The sequence below is a fragment of the Taudactylus pleione genome, unplaced genomic scaffold (assembly GCF_031769625.1).
Source record: "Taudactylus pleione unplaced genomic scaffold, aTauple2 ptg000041l, whole genome shotgun sequence".
In the NCBI taxonomy this organism is placed as follows: domain Eukaryota; kingdom Metazoa; phylum Chordata; class Amphibia; order Anura; family Myobatrachidae; genus Taudactylus; species Taudactylus pleione.
Genome location: NW_028284443.1, coordinates 80,786,426 through 80,803,308, shown reverse-complemented (window position 1 = coordinate 80,803,308; position 16,883 = coordinate 80,786,426). Strand labels below are relative to the sequence as shown.

The window sequence follows — 16,883 nt, the reverse complement described above, 5'->3', positions numbered from 1 at the left end:
GAGCTTATTAGCTCGGTCGCCCCTCCTCAGAGACTGGGGCACGTGATCAATTATGGATGTGTCTGAGATTCATCAGATCATGTTTTTGCTCCGTGAAGCGTCAGGCTACAGGCAGATCTGAAATCTTGACACTCAAAGCCGCTTTGATGGCTGAGCGGTGTAACGCCATCCTCTCACGTAGGGACCTAATTGTCTTCCCTACGTAATGTTGTCCGCAGGGGCAAATGATGTGGTATACAACAAATGTTGAAGTACATGTCAAAACATTTTTGATGGTAAACTGCTGTTCAGTATGTGGATGCTTGAAGGTGGATTCAGTAATCATATTGTGGCTTGTAGTGCATTGTAGACACTTATAGCAACCAGGTGCCTTAGATAGAAAATTTTGTGAAGCCGGGATGTGTGTAAAGTTGGTGATGTCCGTGTGAACAATCAAGTCTTTGATGTTCCTACCACGAGTGAAGCAAATCATGGGTTGTTTACCTTTGAAACGTTTTAAGTCCCTATCTGTAGAGACTATAGGCCAAAGTGCCCTAGTCGCCCTCGGTAAAACAGGGCTAGTGGTATTATATTTGCTAACCCAAGGAATGATTTCCTTGTTGGTCCTCACTTCAGATAATAACAGCTGAGGCCTGGGCATCGCCATGACCTCTTCCTATTGTTCAAGCAGGGTGCTCAATTTGTAGCCTCTGATTAGGAACTTGTTTATCACTATATCTAATTCAGTGCCAAGGGACTCATGATCGCTTGTGATCCGTGCCACACGGATCATCTGTGACTTAGGAAGTCCTTTAATTAATGCACGTGGGTGATGGCTATTAGCCCTCAGGAGTGTGTTTTTATCCGTAGGTTTGGAAAACACTTTAGTGCCAATATGTCCATTGTTAACGATTACTTGGACATCGAGGTAATTAATGCTGAACTCGTCTATTTGATAGGCAAGTCTGATAGGGGAATTTCTATGGTTAATGTACTCAATCAATTCGATGAAACGATCCCTTCCGCCAGTCCACAGCATAAAGAGATCATCAATGTAGCGAGAAAAAGTCAATATGTATTTAGAGACCCCAGGATGATTGAAGAATATGAATCTCTCCTCACTGAACATGTATATATTCACATAGGAAGGGGCCACATTACTCCCCATTACACATCCATTAAGCTGGAGGAAAAATTCCCCGTCAAAGAGAAAATAGTTTCTCTTTAGAGTGAGTTCTAACAGGCAGAGAAACAGTTCCATATCTACCGACTCCATTTTCTCTTTAACCAAAAATTCCCTCATGGCTGCAAGCCCCCCTGCATGGGGAATACTGGTGTACAAGCTACTGACATCCATCACGCACATCAAAGTACCTCTGGGTACATTACCCACTCTGTCTAGTAGGTTGAGAAAACAGGTGGTGTCCTTGATAAAGGTCTCTTGCTTCATCACCAAAGGATGAAGTACACTGTCTAAAAATTGAGATATCGGTTGAAAAAGAGAGTTTCTTGCCGAGATAATCGGGTGACCTGGGGGATTCCTTAGATCTTTATGGATCTTTGGGACCGTGAATAAGATAGGGTTCAAGCATCCGCATACTGAACAGCAGTTTACCATCAAACATGTTTTGACATGTACTTCAACGTTTGTTGTATACATCATCATTTGCCCCTGCGGACAATATTACGTAGGGAAGACAATTAGGTCCCTACGTGAGAGGATGGCGTTATACTGCTCAGCCATCAAAGCGGCTTTGAGTGACAAGATTTCAGATCAGCCTGTAGCCCGACACTTCACGGAGCAAAAACATGATCTGATGAATCTCAAACACATCATAACTGATCACGTGCCCCAGTCTCTGAGGAGGGGCGACCGAGCTAATAAGCTCCTTCAAATGGAAACCAAATGGATGTATAATTTGAACACCATCATCCCTAATGGTTTGAACGAAAGGATCACATGGAGCGTTTTCTGAGTCGTGTGACCTCCTGTATTGAACCATTAGTTGAAATGGTCATTTAACACTATCCAATGGATGTATAATGTATTTATATCAATAGCTTATAGAGATCGTGCCTTGCCTTGTTGGTGTGATCCATCTACCATCATGGTCTTATAGTTACCCTCATGGTGCAATCTCCTTATCTAGGAGAATGTGTCTATGTTGTTTGCTTTAACAATCACATTGTGTTTACAGTAAATCAGTATCTGCATTGTGAACCTTTGATTTACCCATTACGGTTCAGCCCCACTTTTGTTAAAAGCTGAGCATTGTTTTCTGTGATCATTTCTTTGTTTATTGACTCAGTCTCATTTTCCTTCCTCTGTCTTCGGGATCATGCATTTTAGATATTGGTGGCTGTTTTGGTCATTCTGTCTCATTTTATGATGTAATTCTTTCTTTATTACTGTACATGTTTTTTATGTGTTGTCGATCACGGGCACTTGTCTTCTTTATTACACAGGCTGGTCCGCGTCCCTTGGCAAAGGGACGGTGTTGCCCCGAAACGTTGGTCTATGTTCCTGAATATGGAATAAATGTTATACGTTTGCTAACCGCTTTCAAGTCTCAGAGTGCCACTACCTTCCATGCTGTGTGTGTATATATATATATATATATATATATATATGTAGCGACAGCTTGGCACTCCTCCTCTCATCTAATAGTGGGTGCCCTCCACAGATAACGACAAAAGGTAGGCAACAGTGGTAGCGGCACTCCCCAATAAGGTACAGAAAACGGGTTACAAAGAACCTTCTTTAATGCAACGTTTCAATGTAATGATTTTCATCAGGAAGACAATACATTATATAAAACACTTACCTAAATAACATGTAGGTAACACCACGAGTACGCCTGGCTCCATCAGTCTGAAGGGGCATCTGACGTCATCGCATAGCACCAGGCAGGTGGCGCGACATCGAGAGTCCCAATCACTATGGTAACCAAACAAATGACGTGATCACACCATCACCGGTAAAAACAATAACAAAGCGGATCTAGCGGCAGTGTATAGAATAAGCATCAAAGAAAGTACAGATGCTAATCAGATATCGCTAAACAGGCTGATATCATATGACTAAAATTCAAAGAAATTCAAAAAGGAAAATTCAAAAGAGGAAACAATAACTGCTTATATGGTGCTCAATTATTATGAAAGAAATAAACATTAAATATCCAGGGCAATATCTGAACTTAATTAAAGCAAGATAAAGACAAGTTTTCATTCAAACCATGCCGCTATAAAGTGTTAAGACAGTGAATCCAGAATGCCTCCCTCTGTAACAGCCTGCGAGCCCTATGACCACCTTATGACTATCAGGGACCTGATCTATCATTTTATATCGTAAGGTGGATAGATTATGTCTATACATCCAAAAATGTTGGGCCATCGGTTGCTCATCCTCTTTACCAGAGAGGGCCGAGCGAATGGCAGACCTATGTAGGGCCATTCTTTCACGAAATTGTCACGTGGTCTTGCCTATGTATAATAATCCACAGGGGCAATGTATAAGATAAACCACAAACTGACTGGTACATGTCAGTACGGCGTTAATCCTGTATCTATGTCCAGTGTGTGGATGGACAAAGCTATCTCCCGTTTCCAAAAATCCACATGTAGTGCAGCCTAAACATTTGTAATTACCCGGCTTTTTAGTCAAGAAGTGAGTTATAGGGGTACAATCAAAACTGGTGATATCGTTGTGTACCAGCCAGTCTCGAATATTTTTACCTCTTTTGTAACAAGGCAAGAGAGAAGTATTCTTGAGACTGATAAGACTCTGATCCTTACTGAACATAGGCCAAAATTGTTTAGCTGCACCAACTATGTGGTCCCTTGCTGTATTAAAGCTATTGACACACGCTAGTTTATTTTGATCTTTACGTTTTTTTTGGTTGCTGTGCAAGGTGTCTTTTGGTGTGGCTAAACCTCATGCCCTGGCTTTGAGTAACAGATCTCTAGAATATCCCCTATTTTCAAATTTACATGTCATAATGTCAAGTTGTCTTGACTCATCATCAGGGTCAGCACATATCCTATGTATCCTAAGGAACTGAGAGTATGGCAATCCCTTTTTAAGGTTACTAGGATGAAAGCTAGAGGCCAATAACAGAGTGTTTCTATCAGTCGGCTTTCTATATATAGATGTCTGGATGATGCCTTCTGTGAGTTTAACCAAGACGTCTAAAAAGTGCACCTCATTAGCATGAATTTCATATGTGAACTTAATGTTACGATCCAGCAGATTGATACTCGTCATCACTTGTATGAATTCATCTCTACTTCCAAGCTAAATTATGAATATGTCATCTATGTACCGTGTGAAGAACCTAATTCTATCAGCATAAGCAATGTTGCTGAAGAATAAGTCTTGCTCCACATGGTACATGAATCCATTGGCATACGCCGGGGCTGCACGAGAACCCATGGCACATCCATGGGTCTGAAGATAAAAAATACCGTCAAAGACAAAATAATTTCTAGTTAATGTGAGACGTAACAATTCAATAAGAAAAGACAGGTCAGGACCATCATAATTAGTATTGTTGGTAAGTAATTGTTTCATGGCAGTCAGTCCCCTTGAGTTCGGTATACTAGTGCTAAGGCTAATTACATCCACAGTACATAGCCAACAATTCTTGATAAAACTCCCAGTGTAGTAAGCTTATGTAGGAAAGCAGTGGTATCCTTAAGGTAAGATTTTTCAGCTCGTATCACTGGCTGTAGATGGTGATCAATATATCTCAATATTTCATAATATAATGAGTCCCTGGCAGATATGAACGGCCTGCCAGGGGGGTTGAGAAGATCCTTATGAAGCTTTGGTTATGTGTAAAAGACTGGTATCCTTGGTGTAGTAGGCAAGAGTATGTCCATAGTCGCTTTATTTATATATTGTTCATTAACAGCCAATTGTAATACACCGTGGAGTTCTTGATAATATTTGGCAGTTGGGTCTCCTGTCAATTTGCAGTACACTTTAGTATCTGTAAGCTGTTTTAGGGCTTCATTACGATAGGAAGAAATATCTTGTATTACAATTCCGCCACCTTTAACTGCGGGGCGGATGGTAATGCTTTTATCGTTGCCCAGTTGTTTCAGGGCAATCAGCTCACTTTTGGATAGATTATGATGTATCTTCCTATCAATTTTATTACATTCTGTAATGTGTGATTCCATCAAATTCGTAAAACCCTTTTTTCGCTAAATTGGTAGACACTGGTTCAAATGTGGACTTAGATTTACTTGGCTGGAACCTGGAGGGATCGACCATCTAGTAAGTTTTGTCGTCATAGAACTCCTTAAGTCGAAGTTGTCGATTAAGTCTATGCAAGTCGATTTTACTGGTCAACATATCATGGTGAACAGTAGGAACAAAACGCAGTCCTTTTTGTAATACATTAAGTTTGTCCACTGTTAAAGACCTGCTCGACAAATTATAAATTATTTCTTCTTCTTTGGTGCCTGCTTTCTGCCTCTGCCACTGGCCTCCTCGTCTAGTGAAGAGTCTGGGGGAAGGTCTTTTTTGGCTCGTGTAATTACCCCTAAAGGGGGCCTGCATGTAGATGGTACTCCACTTGTGCCAGCACATTCTTGATCTGAGGACTGTCCTCCACTGGAGGTACCGTATCAGTTTCAAGGGTACATTTTTTGTATCTTCTATTTGGACCTTTATATTGTGGTCCTCTTACTCCAGTAGGGTTATTTACCCAGGAGTAAACCCTTTTCTCCTCGTAGTCCTTATTCACTATGTTTAGCTTTTTCTGTTTGAATTTTATGAGATCATTTCTGTATTTCTCAACCTGCCCCTGTAGTTTACCAATCCAGTCACAGGTGGTATCGTCAGTCAGACTTTTCTGATGTGCATCTTCAAAAAGGCTAATCTTTTCCTTTGTGATGTTAAGTTCTCTCCCTATCTCCTCAATTAGCAATAATATCAAGTTAAATGAAGCCTTATTTAGTATGGCTGCCCATTTCCTGCAAAACTCAGGGTTAAAACGCCCGATAGTCGGAATGTTCCGAATACAAAATCCTCTGGGGTTCTTTTTATTTCTATAATAGTTACTCAAGGTGACACCATGCAGGAAAAAGTCAATTTCTTTATTCTTTAGTTTATATAGCTGTGTATAGTAATGATCAGCTGATTGAGTCCCAGCTGCAGTAGTCAAATTGTTCTTAAATAATATCTGTTCAGCCTCAACATCAGAGAATGTGAATTGATCACCAACTGGTAGATCTCCATTAATAAAACCCAGACCAAGTATGGGATCTGTTTGCTGTGTCATATTTTTCACAACAATAGAATATATATAGCAACTTTTCACAAGACGGATGAACAATAAGAAAAGTGGGAAGGTGCCTCAGCAAGGAAAGGTAAAATACCTCCAAACAGCTTGGCACTCCTCCTCTCATCTAAGAGTGTGCCCTCCGCAGATAACGACAAAGGTAATGATTTAATGATTTTCATCAGGAAGACAATACAGTACATAAAACACTTACCTAAATAACACGTAGGTAACACCACGAGTGCGCCTGGCTCCATCCGTCTGAAGGGGCATCTGACGTCATCGCGTAGCACCGTGCAGCTGGCGCGACGTCAAGAGTCCCAATCACTATGGTAACCAAAGAATACCAATGACGTGATTTGTTATTGTTTTTACCGGTGATGGTGTGATCACATCATTTGTATTCTTTGGTTTCCATAGTGATTGGGACTCTCGGGGTAAGTGTTTTATGTACTGTATTGTCTTCCTGACTAAAATAATTACATTGATTGAAACGTTGAAGTAAAGAAGGTTCTTTGTAACCCGTCTTCTGTACCTTTATTGGGGAGTGCCACTGCCACTGTTGCATAATATATATATATATATATATATATATATATATATATATATATATATTTATATTAGGGGTGTGCACCGGCCACTTTTCGTGTTTTGTGTTTTGGTTTTGGATCTGGATCTTTCTTCGTGTTTTGGATCTGGATTGGTTTTGCCAAAACCACCCTTCCGTGTTTTGGGTTCTGGGTTTTGTGTTTTGGATCTGTATTTTTTTGAAAAAAAGCATAAAAACAGCTAAAATCACAGAATTTGTAGGTTTTTCTGCTCCTATGCTATTATTAACCTCAATAACCTTAATTTCCACTCATTTCCAGTCTATTCTGAATACCTCACACCTCACAATAGTGTTTTTATGTCCAAAAGGTTGCACCGAGGTAGCTGGATGACTATGCTAAGCGACACGAGTGGGCGGCACAAACATGTGACCCATCTAGGCGTGAAACTGCAGTGGCAGACAGGATGGCATTGAAAAACTAGGCCCCAAACTGTACATAATGCAAAGAAAAAAAAGAGGTGCAAGATGGAATTGTCCTTGGGCCCTCCCACCCACCCTTATGTTGTATAAACAGGACATGCACACTTTAACAAACCAATCATTTCAGCGCCAGGGTCTGCCACACAACTGTGGCTGAAATGATTGGTTCGTTTGGGCCCCCACAAAACAAGCTGGCAATTAATCTGTCCCTGCACAAACTGGCTCTACGGAGGCAAGATGTCATCCTCATCCTCCTCATCCACCGATTCCTCACCCTCTTCAGTGTGTACATCCTCATCCTCACAGAGTATTAATTCGTCCCTGCTGGAACCACAGGTCCCTCTGTACGTTCTGGAGGCTGGTCTTCCTGGAAGAGTTGATAATTCATTTTATGAACATCATCTTCTCCACATTTTGTGGAAGCAACCTCCTACGCCTTTCGCTGACAAGGTTCCCGGCTGCACTAAACACTCTTTCGGAGTACACACTGGAGGGGGGGCAACTCAGGTAAAATAGAGCCAGTTTGTACAGGGACCTCCAAATTGCTTCTTTTTCCTGCCAGTACAGGTACGGACTGTCTGACATGCCTACTTGGATGCTGTCACCGATGTAATCCTTTAACAGACAGACGCACGCTTGTCGCTGCTGCTTTGAGGATTCAAGTGCGGCTACAGCCCACACAATTCACAAAGACAGAAAAAAAAAAAGAATATTTTTATTGTTTGTGGAGCACACTTTGAGGGTTACACCACCCTTTAACAGACAGACGCACGCTTGTCGCTGCTGCTTTGAGGATGCAAGTGCGGCTACAGCCCACACAAGTCACAAACACATTAAAAAAAATTTTTTCATTTTTTGGAGCACTTTGAGAGTTACAACACCCTTTAACAGACAGACGCACGCTTGTCGCTGCTGCTTTGAGGATGCAAGTGCAGCTACAGCCCACACAATTCACAAAGACAGAAAAAAAAAGAACAATATTTTAATTGTTTGTGTAGCACACTTTGAGGGTGTCACCACCCTTTAACAGACAGACGCACGCTTGTCGCTGCTGCTTTGAGGATGCAAGTGTGGCTACATCGCACACAAGTCACAAACACATTAAAAAAAAATTTTTTGATTTTTTGGAGCACTTTGAGAGTTACAACACCCTTTAACAGACAGACGCACGCTTGTCGCTGCTGCTTTGAGGATGCAAGTGCGGCTTCAGCCCACACAATTCACAAAGACAGAAAAAAAAGAACAATATTTTAATTGTTTGTGTAGCACACTTTGAGGGTGTCACCACCCTTTAACAGACAGACGCACGCTTGTCGCTGCTGCTTTGAGGATGCAAGTGTGGCTACATCGCACACAAGTCACAAACACATTAAAAAAAAAATTTTGATTTTTTTTTGGAGCACTTTGAGAGTTACAACACCCTTTAACAGACAGACGCACGCTTGTCGCTGCTGCTTTGAGGATGCAGGTGGAATCTAGACGGGATTTGGAACCGAGGACACACTACCTCCATCAATTGTCTAAATCCCACTGCACTAATGTCGGATACCGGACGCACGTCTAACACCAACATAGCAGTCAAGGCCTCAGTTATACGTTTTGCTTCAGGATGACTGCTGTCGTACTTCATCCTCATCGCTAGGGACTGTTGGAGGGTCAATTGTTTAGTAAAAGTAGTGATGTTCCTACTTCCTCTCTGGGATGATGAACAACTCTCAGCAGCAGCAACAGCACTAGGAGGAAGTGGTTCTTGATCTTTCCCTATTTTATTTTTATCGGAGAAAGTTTGGTCCTCCATTTATGTTATATTGATATATAATATACGTGCGGCTAAAGCGCACACAAACACAGAAAATATTTTTTTATTTTTGCTGGAGAGTAGTGCACTTTGTGGGTTACACCACCCTTTAAGAAATGAGCCAGCCGGCTCTTCACTTATGGGACACAGGCGCACGCTTGGCGCTGCTCCTTTGTTGATGCACGTGCAGCCACAGTGCACACAAGTCACAAACACAGAAAATATATATTTTTTTGGTTTGGAGTGTACTTTGGGGGTTACAGAACCCTTTAACGGTCAAGCCAGCCGGCCCTTTACTTATGACACAGGCGCACGCTTGGCACTACTTTGTTGATGCACGTGCGGCTACTGCGCACACAATTCACAAACACAGAAAATTATTTTTTTTTTGGTTTGGACTGGAGTGTACTTTGGGGGTTACAGCACCCTTTAACGGTCAAGCCAGCCGGCCCTTTACTTATGACACAGGCGCACGCTTGGCACTACTTTGTTGATGCACGTGCGGCTACTGCGCACACAATTCACAAACACAGAAAATATATTATTTTTTTAGCACTTGGGGGGAGCACCCCTGATGGACAGAGCACCCCCTGGACAACACTACAGCACTCCTTTAGGACTGGGACACTGTACAGGACTTTGGAGTGGACACAGCCCCTATGGAGAACTGACTGCACAACACAGTCCAGCCAGCCCCTATGGACTTTGAAGTAGTGGACACAGCCCCTATTAACAACAGCAGCACAGCACAACACAGCCAGCCCCTATGGACCTTTGAAGTAGTGGACAACAGCAGCACTACACTACACTACACTACACAGCCCTAACTCCCACCCTCCCTCTTCACTGTCCACAGCCGAGTGAGAAAATGGCGCTGACGCGGGTACCTTATATAGGATCCAAAACCCGCGAGACTCGGAAGGCGGGATGATGACGTTTTGCCTCGATTTCAGATCCGAGTCAGGCGGGAAAAGTCGAGCCTGACTCGGATCGGACTCGGATCGGGGGGGCTCGGGGGGGTTCGGATTTCAGAAATCCGAACCCGCTCACCCCTAATATATATATAATTTATTAGGGATGAGCGGGTTCGGATTTCTGAAATCCGAACCCCCCCGAGCCCCCCCGATCCGAGTCCGATCCGAGTCAGGCTCGACTTTTCCCGCCTGACTCAGATCTGAAATCGAGGCAAAACGTCATCATCCCGCCTTGCGAGTCTCGCGGGTTTTGGATCCTATATAAGGTACCCGCGTCGGCACCATTTTCTCACTCGGCTGTGGACAGTGAAGAGGGAGGGTGGGAGTTAGGGCTGGCTGGGCTGTGTAGTGTAGTGTAGTGTAGTGTAGTGCAGAGTAGTGTTGTGCTGTGCTGCGCTGTGCTGCTGTTGTCCACTACTTCAAAGTCCATAGGGGCTGGCTGTGTTGTGCTGTGCTGCTGTTGTTAATAGGGGCTGTGTCCACTACTTCAAAGTCCATAGGGGCTGGCTGGACTGTGTTGTGCAGTCAGTTCTCCATAGGGGCTGTGTCCACTCCAAAGTCCTGTACAGTGTCCCAGTCCTAAAGGGGTGCTGTAGTGTTGTCCAGGGAGTGCTCTGTCCATCAGGGGTGCTCCCCCCAACTGCTAAAAAAATAATATATTTTCTGTGTTTGTGAATTGTGTGCGCAGTAGCCGCACGTGCATCAACAAAGTAGTGCCAAGCGTGCGCCTGTGTCATAAGTAAAGGGCCAGCTGGCTTGACCGTTAAAGGGTGCTGTAACCCCCAAAGTACACTCCAGTCCAAACCAAAAAAATATATATTTTCTGTGTTTGTGAATTGTGTGCGCAGTAGCCGCAAGTGCATCAACAAAGTAGTGCCAAGCGTGCGCCTGTGTCATAAGTAAAGGGCCGGCTGGCTTGACCATTAAAGGGTGCTGTAACCCCCAAAGTACACTCCAGTCCAAACCAAAAAAATATATATATTTTCTGTGTTTGTGACTTGTGTGCACTGTGGCTGCACGTGCATCAACAAAGGAGCAGCGCCAAGCATGCGCCTGTGTCCCATAAGTAAAGAGCTGGCTGGCTCATTTCTTAAAGGATGGTGTAACCCACAAAGTGCACTACTCTCCTGCAAAAATAAAAAAATATTTTCTGTGTTTGTGTGCGCTTTAGCCGCACGTATATATCAATATAACATAAATGGAGGACCAAACTTTCTCCGATAAAAATAAAATAGGGAAAGATCAAGAACCACTTCCTCCTTGTGCTATTGCTGCTGCTGGGAGTTGTTCATCATCCCAGAGAGGAAGTAGGAACATCACTACTTTTACTAAACAATTGACCCTCCAACAGTCCCTAGCGATGAGGATGAAGTACGACAGCAGTCATCCTGAAGCAAAACGTATAACTGAGGCCTTGAATGCTATGTTGGTGTTAGACGTGCGTCCGGTATCCGCCATTAGTGCAGTGGGATTTAGACAATTGATGGAGGTAGTGTGTCCCCGGTTCCAAATCCCGTCTAGATTCAACCTGCATCCTCAAAGCAGCAGCGACAAGCGTGCGTCTGTCTGTTAAAGGGTGGTGACACCCTCAAAGTGTGCTACACAAACAATTAAAATATTGTTCTTTTTTTTCTGTCTTTGTGAAATGTGTGGGCTGTAGCCACACCTGCATCCTTAAAGCAGCAGCGACAAGCGTGCGTCTGTCTGTTAAAGGGTGGTGACACCCTCAAAGTGTGCCACACAAACAATTAAAATATTGTTCATTTTTTTTCTGTCTTTGTGAAATGTGTGGGCTGTAGCCGCACCTGCATCCTTAAAGCAGCAGCGACAAGCGTGCGTCTGTCTGTTAAAGGGTGGTGACACCCTCAAAGTGTGCTACACAAACAATAAAAATATTGTTCTTTTTTTTTCTGTCTTTGTGAATTGTGTGGGCTGTAGCCGCACTTGCATCCTCAAAGCAGCAGCGACAAGCGTGCGTCTGTCTGTTAAAAGATTACATCGGTGACAGCATCCAAGTAGGCATGTCAGACAGACCGCACCTGTACTGGCAGGAAAAAGAAGCAATTTGGAGGTCCCTGTACAAACTGGCTCTATTATACATGAGTTGCCCCCCCTCCAGTGTGTACTCCGAAAGAGTGTTTAGTGCAGCCGGGAACCTTGTCAGCAAAAGGCGTAGGAGGTTGCTTCCACAAAATGTGGAGAAGATGATGTTCATAAAATGAATTATCAACTCTTCCAGGGAGACCAGCCTCCAGAATGTACAGAGGGACCTGTGGTTCCAGCGGGGACAAATTAATACTCTGTGAGGATGAGGATGTACACACTGAAGAGGGTGAGGAATTGGTGGATGAGGAGGATGAGGATGACATCTTGCCTCCGTAGAGCCAGTTTGTGCAGGGACAGATTAATTGCCAGCTTGTTTTGTGGGGGCCCAAACGAACCAATCATTTCAGCCACAGTTGTGTGGCAGACCCTGGTGCTGAAATGATTGGTTTGTTAAAGTGTGCATATCCTGTTTATACAACATAAGGGTGGGTGGGAGGGCCCAAGGACAATTCCATCTTGCACCTCTTTTTTTTCTTTGCATTATGTACAGTTTGGGGCCTAGTTTTTCAAACTGCCATCCTGTCTGCCACTGCAGTTTCACGCCTAGATGGGTCACGTGTTTGTGCCGCCCACTCGTGTCGCTTAGCATAGTCATCCAGCTACCTCGGTGCAACCTTTTGGACATAAAAACACTATTGTGAGGTGTGAGGTGTTCAGAATAGACTGGAAATGAGTGGAAATTAAGGTTATTGAGGTTAATAATAGCATAGGAGCAGAAAAACCTACAAATTCTGTGATTTTAGCTGTTTTTATGCTTTTTTTTCAAAAAAATACAGATCCAAAACACAAAACCCAGAACCCAAAACACGGAAGGGTGGTTTTGGCAAAACCAATCCAGATCCAAAACACGAAGAAAGATCCAGATCCTAAACCAAAACACGAAAAGTGGCCGGTGCACACCCCTAATAAATATATATATATATATATATATATATATATACACATATATACATACATACACACACACACACACACATACATACATACATACATACATACACATACACACACACAGGAATCGGTATGATTCAAATCCCGGCAGCGGCAGCCCAACAGGGGAGGAAATCCTGATCGTCAAAAAGGTCCTCGCTGCCTCAATGCATTTCATCTCTTACACCTTTTGGTGGGACTTCGTCAGGAGGTTATCCTCCTGACAAAGTCCCACCAAAAGGTGTAAGAGATGAAATGCGTTGAGGCAGCGAGGACCTCTGTTACCTGATGCTTTGACTATTTCAGATAAGCCCATATTTAACTTTTTGAATGTAATTATGCACTTTTTTGTGTGTGTTCACTGTATGTCTTATTAAATTGTTAGTGATAATACACTATGAGAGTGTGTTTTTCCTTCCACATATAAATCAATGACTATGGAATAAGAACCGGACTATCTATAATCCAAGAGGGAGACATTGAGATCCAGAGGATTATTTAACACATGTCTACATTCTAATATTTTACGGTACGCTTAATTAATATTAATGGTGCATGCCCAATTGATGAAAAGTACTGCACTATGAGGCGCCTGTTTTTCACCTTTTGTTTTGCATGACTACTGGGATCCATACAACAAGCGTCCATTTGGAAAAACATGAGCAGCCACTGTCAATATCAGAACCATAGTGGATGAATAAATCGAACTTGATTCATATTGATTCTTTAAAAGGACTGATCAGAACATTTGACTGGTTTAGCGCATGGACTAGTACCTTATCACAGACACACACACACACATATATATATATACACATACACACATACACACACAAAAATATACACACATACTGTACATATATATTGTGGCAGTATCACCAGAGGTGGCACTGGTGAGCAGCAGATTCTGTGTGGGGCAAGGGAGATCCGTCCACACAGACTAGAAAAGCATTGTGGGAAGATGTATAATGGCTGCTGTATGACCAGAACACAGGTGAGGCTGCTGGTGGACACAGCCAGACAGTCCAGGTGGGGCTGCTGTGTGAATGAAGCAGACCAGGTGGTCAGGATCATACCTGCAAGGAGGCAGGCAGACCCATATACCTCTGACACTGTCCTTGTGAGAGGCAGCAGCCAACAAGCTGAGAAAGCTATACCAGGCCAGGAGGCGAGTGTCCAGTCCTGCATGTGGCAGGAAGGACCACAAATCTCAGAGACTGTGAGAGACTTTCATGTAGATTAGCTGCTTCTGTAGAGAGGGTTCAAGAAGTGACCTAGTGCCTTAAACAAGGGCTAGGTTTGTTTATTATTTTTCTGTTTCCCGATTTCACATGCTGGAAGTAAAGCATCACTTATGTTTATTTAACTGGAATGCTACGTGTGGACTCTAATTCTGCACCTACTCACTGCACCACTGAACCCAGTCTACCAAGCTAATTAAAACCAAGTATCACAATATATATATATATACACATATACACACACACATATATACACACACACACACACACACATATATATATATTTCAGTAGAACAGGAATTAAATAAAAATAAAGTAAAATCCTTACAAGTTTGTTGTTATCTTGCCTCGGCTGCCTCTGGGCTGGGGAGGGTGCCTGCAGCCAGTGTCTCTAGAGCGCAGTGTGATTCCCACCTCCAGCTCTTCATAGGAAGCTGCTGCGGCAAGGAGGCAGGAAGGGATAGAAAGCTGGGACAGCACGGATGCGTCATATGTAATGACATGCATGGTCCTTTGGTATTATTGCGCATGCACAATGCACAGCGCTCTCCAGCCAGGGAAGGGGTCGCCAGGGAGATCACCCTGGCGGCTTCATTCATTGTTTATTTGTTTAGTTGCGTTGCACCGGCCAGGATGAATGGCATAGCTGTCAATGAAGTTTATCAGCCGCTCGGGGCCCCTCTGAACCTTGGGTCCCAGGATGGGGGTACCCTTTGTACCCCTCTGTCGCCGGGCCTGACTGTGCAGGATAATTCCCCAAAACCAGGACTGTCCAACTAGAACTAATACAGTTGGAAGACTGAAATGCTCTCTCCTATTTGTACTTACAGCTTTCACTACATGCAGTTCCTGCTGATGGAGTGTTAAGTACTGCATGGTTCCTGCTTGTCTGGATACTGTCATTTTGGGGCTCTGTTTGGAAAAGTGACATTTCCAAGGATCAAGTGAACACTGCTGACTTCCCTCCCCCAAACAGCTCGGGCATTAAATTAATAGTATAAAGATTTAAAATATAGCCCTCCTTCCCCAACCACTACCACATTCAATTAATAGCCCCCAACCAAACCACCCTAACATTAAATATATTTCCTAATGTAATCCGGCAGGTTGTGGAAAGTGCCCTGAATCTGGCAGCAAGATTCAATGCAGTAAAAGCCAACATGTCATTTCTGCAATTTGCTGGCCATTGCATTTGGCCCCTGCTGTCCAAACAATTTACTGAGTGGTACAACAGATCTTTAGTTGTAGCACAATCAGTGTATGGCTCCTCTGGCCTGCGTATCAGAATTGTATGCAGTGTCTAGATATTAACATATAATTAAATTACTGGAAACAAATAATACTGTTGTACAAGTTGCCCCCAATGTAACAGCTTTTTCACCTTAAGTAGGACAACATGGGGTATACTGTATTTACTAAAGTGAAAGTTTGTAGAAGTGGAGATGTTGCCCATACCAACCAATCAGATTCTATTTAATATTTAACTAGCACCTTTATAATAGCTAGAATTTGATTGGTTGCTATGGGCAACATCTCCAAATCTAAAATATCTCACTTTAGTAAATTAACCCCATGAGCTGTCACACTGATAAATATCAGCTGCTACAGTGCTTCCATCTGAACCATCGGTGTACCAAGGGAGAGCAAGCACACTAGGGATGGCCCAGAGAATCCCCCTCCCTTTTGTTTTAATGTAAAACAGAGTTTTACAAACTCTGCCATTACAGTCCAGGTTTAAGGGTATCCATGCTTGAGTAAAGATGGTTGCTGAGTGGTGTAGCATAGCAGTGGAATCCCCTCCTGAGGGGCTGAAAGCTGTGGTCCCAGGTTGAGGTAGAAATCAGAGGTGAGGGGCCTGGATGTACATTCTCCTCATCCACAAGTATTGGACATTGATGAGACCTGACCAAGTGAGCGGAGTCTAACCTGCTGGGAGGTGTTCACCAGTAACCCCTGCAAGCGGGATATGGGTTTCAGCTGCTCCCAGCAAGCAAGTCATGGTCCTTTGGTCAGGTATTCGATGTGAGTGGGAAATGGAGAAAGGGATACAGCTATGGCCCACTGGAAGTACTGTTTCTATAACCTACAGGTACAGAGTAGGCACAAAGGGAATTGCTTCCTGAAGTGAAGTAAGAGACCAGAGGAAAGATCCACAGAGGAGTAGGATGCTCTGCCGGCACTGAAGAAGGGTGGTGATTGAGATGACTGGGAGAGCGCTGACTGCACGGAGTGTGGATACTGAAGCATCATTGGTACAGGAGGTGGACTCAGAGAGATAGTACTAGGATGGCGGTGCCCTGATTATACAACATGCAAATCCAGCTGCACTGGAGATTGGTTCATTGGTTGTACTCGGTTGGTGTGTACTGAGTACACAGTGTGCGAATCCAGACACACCGGAGAATAGTTCAGTAATTGTACTCGATAGTATGTACTGGGTACACAACGTGCAAATCCAGATGCACCGGAGAGTGGTTCAGTGGTTGTACTTGGTAGTATGTGCTGAATATACAACTTGCGAATCCAGATGCACCA

The 16,883-nt window shown here is 43.4% G+C and overlaps 1 protein-coding gene across 1 annotated transcript in view; it reads right to left on the bottom strand.

Moving 5' to 3' along the window:
- The window catches only part of GRIN2D (glutamate ionotropic receptor NMDA type subunit 2D), a 1,022,144-nt gene that overhangs the window by 959,318 nt on the left and 45,943 nt on the right, over nt 1-16,883 (bottom strand). The window contains exon 2 of the mRNA XM_088457418.1: nt 2,805-2,917. Coding sequence (XP_088313544.1) covers nt 2,805-2,863 — 59 coding nt within the window. The 5' untranslated portion in view covers nt 2,864-2,917. The remainder of the gene's footprint in view (nt 1-2,804; nt 2,918-16,883) is intronic.